The 7,149-nt window shown below is 39.8% G+C and overlaps 1 protein-coding gene across 5 annotated transcripts in view; it reads left to right on the top strand.

Annotated features, from left to right (window-relative positions):
* The window catches only part of aatkb (apoptosis-associated tyrosine kinase b), an 83,313-nt gene that overhangs the window by 67,020 nt on the left and 9,144 nt on the right, over window positions 1-7,149 (top strand). For 4 of the 5 annotated variants that reach the window (XM_032501823.1, XM_032501825.1, XM_032501824.1 and 1 more), the window contains 4 exons: window positions 1,199-1,278; window positions 2,529-2,647; window positions 3,644-3,731; window positions 6,431-6,564. In XM_032501823.1, the coding sequence (XP_032357714.1) occupies window positions 1,199-1,278; window positions 2,529-2,647; window positions 3,644-3,731; window positions 6,431-6,564 (421 nt within the window). Of the gene's footprint in view, window positions 1-1,198; window positions 1,279-2,197; window positions 2,317-2,528; window positions 2,648-3,643; window positions 3,732-6,430; window positions 6,565-7,149 lie in introns of those variants that run through there. The other variant, XM_032501827.1, reaches the window with a different exon arrangement.

The raw sequence follows: 7,149 nt of genomic DNA on the forward strand, positions 1-7,149 counted from the left end.
GGGGGGGGGTTTACTCTTGAGTTGCCCTCGGTTCAAGAAAGTAAGTTTTCTCATAATCGTTTGTGTATTTTAAGTGACGCAGTTCAGTTTTTCCCCTATCATGATGTTCCAAAGTGATGTTTAAATGCACAGTTAGCACAGTAGAAAGTTGAAATGTTTAAAACATGGCACCTTTTCAGAAAAATATTTACACAATGAGACTTTTCATAAATAATCACTAATAATCTGGATGTCACGACTAAGTAAGACACCAGATGCCTCCCCATGCAATATCATCACAATACGATATTATTGCGATTTTAAACATATTGCAATATTCTGTGATATATTCCAAATTATTACCTTTTTTCCAACTTCTAATTTTCCCCAATTTCAAATGACGTCCCCAAAAATAAAACTTTGTCAACATCTGTTTCATCTAAAAAGAAACATTGTTCATCTCACTTTATTTTTATTGCTGAAAAATGGGATTGTGAAGCAGAAAAAAACTGACCAACACACATATAATATATAATATATAATGAAAGATCAATACTTGGCGTCTGTGAATCGATACAGTATTGCCACTGAAAATATTGCGATACTGTGCTGTATTGATTTTGCCTTAACTTGTGGTAAAGGGTTTTGTAAAGACCGCAGTAACATCATTAACAGCGTGATGTTTATGTTCATCCATCACTCTGACACCTTTTTGACTGAGCCCAGTAGATATATGTTCCACTGGAGCATGATAATGAATTTCCATTTTAACGTCTACTAATGAATTGTCCGGTTCTTGTTGTTTCTTCTTGTTTTGTACTAAATGTCCCTATCCTATGTCTCTTTCACTGTACCTCCAACCTGCCTAAAGGACGCTGGAAATTAGCCCTTGAGCTCCGATCTGAAACAGTTCATCAAGGTGCATTGTCCTGAATCAATAAATTAAACTAAATGAAAACTTTCCTCTCACGTTCGTTCGTTCATGTTCATTGTTCCCATGGGGAAATTATGTTGCAGCAGAACCATGGGAGAAGAATAAATAAAAATAAATAAACCAAATACACCTATTATCGTACAGAACCTTCATTACTAAGGAGTTTGATGCACAGTATCGTCGTCCTGAGGGTAGCAGTTTAAATGAGGAGGCAAGGGGGAGCTTCTGATTACCCACAATGCTATTTGCCTTTCTCAGTGTTCTTTCTCACTTCTTTTCCTCCAGTCCAACTCCTGAAATCCACAGACCTCAGCCGCCACAGTCTTCTCTACCTGAAAGAGATCGGGAATGGCTGGTTTGGGAAGGTAAAGCCCCCCCCGCCCCTGACACCTCAATCTACACAACTTCCTGTGGTGTAATGTAACTAAGTACATTTACTCATGTACTGTACTAAAGTACAAATTTACAACCCTTGTACTTTACTTGAGTCTTTACTTTTCATCTACTTCAACTCCACTACATTTCGGAGAGAACTATTGTACTTTTCACCCCCCTACATTCATCTGACAGCTTTACTTACTTTACACAGTAGGGTTTTTGCACACAAACCACAAGTAGTTTATGCAAGTCAACCTCAAGATGAATTGATTAATTGATTAAACACACATGATTGACAGATCTGTTTGGGTCGTTTCCAGTTTCTGAACTTTTTCTGCATTGAGCACTTTTACTTGTAATACTTTTAGTACATTTACCTGATGATAATTGCATACTTTCACTTAACCCTCCTGTTGTCTTGCCGGGTCAAAACTTGCCCATCCATGTTATTTTCAGGAACCTGGGTTGAAAGAAACTCAAATTTCTGAAATAAAAAAACAAGTCGGACTTGACCCGAGAACAACAGGAAGGTTGAGTTACATTTTCAATGCAGGGTATTCACTTGTTACAGAGTACTTGTTATGAGTATCTTTACTTTAATTAAGCAGATAAGGAATACTACTTCCACCACTGCTGCAGCTGATGAAACGCAGCCTCAGTGAGTCTCACATCGCGGCTGTTAGTCTTCGCTCTTATTCCCCCCCCCCCCCCCCCCCCGTTTAAATGGCCGACACGCTGAGTTACCTGTAATGTCTGAGTGTGTATTGCCAACCTGATCCACGTCCCTTTGATGTCAGCTTGTCCCAGAAGTAATAGACTTAGCCATTAAGGACACATTTTCCGCTGGTAAAGATTTCTTTTGCCGTGTTTTTACAACCAGATAACATGTTGTCGTTCTCTCTCTCTCTCTCTCTCTCTTATTCTCTCCCCCTTCTGATTCTTTGTCTGTTTCTCCTCCTTTTCCGACTCCAACTGTTAACTCATGACTATACCATGCGTCCTCTCCATCCTTGCGTACCTTGACGGTATGTTCCATCTGTTTGTCTGCATTATTTCTGTCCCTGCACTGTCTTCGGTTTACCGTCCCTGAACCCCTCCTGCATGGCTGCTCTGTGTCTTTTTGTCCGTCTTTTGTGTAACGGTCACTCCCACTCATGCTCAATGGGGTTTGTTTGCGTGTAAATGTCCGTCTTTGTGTCTTCCCTTGTCCTATGTGTCTCTGTGTGTCCGGTTTCAGGTTCTGCTGGGGGAGGTGAACGCAGGCCTGAACACCACCAAGGTGGTGGTGAAGGAGCTCAAAGCCAGCAGCAGCGTGCAGGACCAGATGCACTTCCTGGAGGAAGCACAGCCTTTCCGGTACATGTTCACCTCTGTCACCTGTTACATGACTTTCTGGTTGGAATTCCTGTTTTTCTTTCTTTCTTTCTTTCTTTCTTTCTTTCTTTCTTTCTTTCTTTCTTTATGTTAGTGATGGTTAAAGTAACTCATACACTAAGCAACAAATCCGTGAAATAAAGTTAACCGGACTCAGAGTTTGAAAGCAGCGTAAAATCAAATATTGCACATATTGAATGGCATCATATAGAATTTCTTTCTTTCTTTCTTTCTTTCTTTCTTTCTTTCTTTCTTTCTTTCTTTCTTTCTTTTTCTCTGTCTGTCAGCAATGGTTAAAGTGACTCATACACTCTAAGCAATATATAAATAAATCCATGAAATAAAGGTACCCAGACTCAGACACTTTGACAGTAGCATAAATACAAATATTGCACATATTGAATGGCATCACATTGAAAAATCTATTATTGCACAATTAAGAAAAACAAATAGTTATTGCACATTTACAAATAAATATTGGTAATGCGGTGTCATAGTTCACATGAGGTAGTGTAGTATCCAATGACTTGAATCAGGTTCCGTTCAAACTAAAGAGTTGATGCACCAATGCAAATAGTTCGTGATTTCCATTTTAGTGGAAAGTTGGAGTGAACTTTGAAAGGGATGTTTATGTGAAAAGGGATGAGTGGATAAGACTTTGGACTATATGTTACCTAACATGTGAACTAAACATATCCTTTAGTAAGTACTTTTGAGTTACTGAAAGGCAGAGTCTAAATTTTTTGGGTTAGGTCAATCTCCGAGTTTCTTGTAAATTGATGCTGAATCTTTGATATAATAAACCTTATAATGAAGAAACGGTGTCAAGCGGCGTCCTTACCAACACATCATCCAGCATTGCTGTTCACACACCACAGTAGTATTTCCATATGTCAGTGTGGGTGTTTGGGAATTTTTTTTAAGAGTCATAGAACCATGATTCCACACTGACCTTGTCCCCTGTGCTGTGATCCCCAGCGGCCTGCAGCACCCGGCTCTGCTGCAGTGTCTGGCCCAGTGCACCGAGGTCACCCCCTACCTGCTGGTGATGGAGTTCTGTCCACTGGTGAGTACCCTAGCCCAGACGCTTCACAGTACGTGTCAAATAGATCAATTCAATTGTAGTATTAAGTGTCATTTTATAACAGTTATTGTCTCAGGACACTTTACAGATAGAGCAAGTCTAGACCACACGCTGGGATTTACAAAGACCCAACAATTCCCCCCCCAAAAGCAAGCATTTAGTGTGACAGTGGCGAGGATCAATAATTAAAGATTAAAGGGGCAGTGAGCGATGCTGGGAAAAGACACACACACACACACACACACACACACACCTACCTTCAGAAGCTCCGCCCCCCCCACCACATTCACAGACCGATAACTACTGGCTACTACTACTGGATTAACACCCATATACCTTTAAGTAGGAGTATGAATCTGAGAGAAATGCTGCCGCCACTGTGGAGTAAATCTCCCTTTGTCTCTGATGTGAAATATCCGAAGATGACAGTGGATGTGGCCCATGTTCCACGAGTAAACAAATGTAACTCCACTCTTCTTCTTTATTGAGCCGACGGTCCTCCAACCCCCTGAGGCATCTCCGTCAGCATCCCTGTCTTAGTGTTTTTATGTTAGGCTGAACTACATTTGATGGTGGTTTGTTACACAGAACCGTCTGAGGAGTCTGTTTGAAAAAGGGGCAGGCGCTTTCAAAAAATAATACCTGCGAGGTGATTGGATGAACCATCTATCACATCTGCCATCACAGTCGCCATCACCACACACACCTACAACAGGCCGTAGCTGCCAGTCAGTAGTTCCTACAGGAGGCTGATTGGACCCAAACACGTGAACTCAAAGCCTGAGAAAACAGATTTTTGTGTGACATGTGATCTTGAATTTCTCAAGCGATCTCGTAATATCCTGAGAATCCAGCTGCTGAGCATCTACAGTCAAGTGTGAGATATGTAATGTAGTTAAGAAAAGCCCAGGTCAAGTCGTTTGACCTTTGCTTTGAAATTTAAAAAGTCTGCATTGTGTCTTGTAAGTCATTCAGCGCATTAGAGAGATTGTAAACTCATCCTGAAATATAGTTTATGGGATTTTTTGTAAATTAACTTTGGCAATAAAACTTTCTTGGCAGCTGCTGTCAACATTTGGCTAGTAAGCCTAAATATCCCCCGGCAGCTCCAACAGGACGGATTGGTTTAATAGATTTAACACTAATATTTGTGGTGATATTGAAGTAATCAAATGACTAAGAACTGGCTTCCTTCCACTTTAGATCCATCAGTTTTTTAGGGCTGCAACTAACGAATATTTTCTGTGTTGATTGTTCGGCGAATATTCTCTGGATGAATGGATAAGTTGTTCGGTCTCTAAAAAGTCAGAAAATGGAATGATAGATAGATAGATCGATAGATAGATAGATAAATAGATAGATGGATGGATAGGTCGATAGATAGATAGATAGATAGATAGATAGATAGATAGATAGATAGATAGATAGATAGATAGATAGATGGATGGATAGATGGATGGATGTATGGATGTATGGATAGATAGATACTTTATTCCTCCTGAAGGAAATTCTAGGCATCCAGTAGCAAGACAATCACAATACAACAAACACATTTACACACATATATCACACATGCATAAAACATAAAATAAAAATCACTCACAGAAATGAAATGACCATGATAAGTTGAGATTTTATGGTAGACTGTGTGCAGTGGTGCAGAAGTGAACAGTGCAGTATTTCATAATTAAATAATGACTATTAAATATTAACATAATACCTATAAACAGACTGACTGAATAAGAATAAGAACAGTATATAACAGGGAATAAGTTCTAAGGTGTATATGTTATGACCAGAGTCCCGATTGTGTAGGAGGGCTAATTTAGCCTATAAGACACTTGTACAGCAGACAAAGGGACATGATTGTGGGGGGGGGGCTGAGAGAGACAGTGGTCGGGGTCATCCATGATAGATTACAGTTTGGACTCAGCTTCAACCGTTTCCTCTTGGCAGCCAATAATCAGTGGTTCAAAGATACTCAGTTTACTGTCAGAGAGGAGAGAAGAAACTAGAACATGTTCACAGTAAAGAAGCTGGGATCAGAGAATGTTTAACTTTTTCAACCAATTATCAAATAGTTGACAAATAATCGATTAATCTTTACAGCTCTGCAGTTTTAAATTCCAACAGAGTCTAAGTGGTGTAAATTGGTAATTGCTAATGAAACATATTTTTACAGGAAAATCAATCCACCTAGTTAATGACAATGACAGGATATAATAATAAGAATAAAAAGAATAAATTATAATACATTGGATTTGTATTGCACTTTCCGAAGTCTTCAAAGACGCTTAACATAGGATACAAATACAAACTAGCAGTAAAGATGTATTAGCCTGAGGAGGTGATGGTTGTAATAGAAAGCTGATCATTTAGTGTGAGTAGTAAGATGGAGGAGGACGAAGACTCCGTCAAGGAGACAAATTAGTCCAAAAACATTCCTTAATTCCCTCAGATGGCCAGATTGGTCTCTTTATCCCGAGCATTTCAATCGTAAAGCCGAGGACACAGAGTTTGCTGGTTCATCTGGTGCATTTAATACCAAGCCAGATTTACATGATAGAAGAAGAGATGATAGAGCGACTCGTTGTCCCATCAAGCCCGTTAAAGACACGACTGCCCTCCAGTGGCCGGTGGCTGCAACATCCAGATGTTTTCTTGTTGTGTGCTGTGTCTAGGGGGACGTTAAGGGTTACCTCCGAAGCTGCAGGACCTCAGAAACCATGACCCCAGACCCCTTGATTCTCCAACGGATGGCCTGTGACATCGCCTCGGGACTCGTGCATATGCACAAACACTGCTTCACACACAGGTAGCAAGCAAATTACTGCTAGTAAATGAAAAAATGACAGAGTTTCAGTGATACGGAAAGCTTTGCCTTCAGATTCATCAACGCTAACCCTTCAATTTAAGAAAGCTGTTAAAGGTATTTCTTTGTCAGTGCAGTGATTTCCCTATGGGATGTCTTGTAAACAACCCATGTAAAGTCTAACATTATTTTACCTTTCATATTTATTCTGTTGTTTTGATATTGTGTGTAATTTTAGTTTTGGCACTTTGTTTTCTTTACTTTTCTTTTTTATGTTTCTTTCTATTTTAATTGGATTAAGCCCTGGATAACGCCCAGATTAATCCCCTCTGAGACATCTTTTGTTGATCATGTGTATGTTACTCAATAGTATTTGCTTATGTGTAAACCAATAAATGAAACAATAAAATTAAAAAGCACACAGACTTGTCAGACTTTCACCAGCAGACCTAGCCAGTATCTTATGTTCGTTATGATCAGTAACATCTGGCTTTTGCTTCTCGGTTGCTTCCTGGAACAATATCCTGGTGCTGCCTGAGTGTTCCTTACATACTCCAGCATCAGTGATTTTGTTGCAGGCGGTGACCC

This window comes from Etheostoma spectabile, chromosome 21, assembly GCF_008692095.1.
Source record: "Etheostoma spectabile isolate EspeVRDwgs_2016 chromosome 21, UIUC_Espe_1.0, whole genome shotgun sequence".
In the NCBI taxonomy this organism is placed as follows: Eukaryota; Metazoa; Chordata; class Actinopteri; order Perciformes; family Percidae; genus Etheostoma; species Etheostoma spectabile.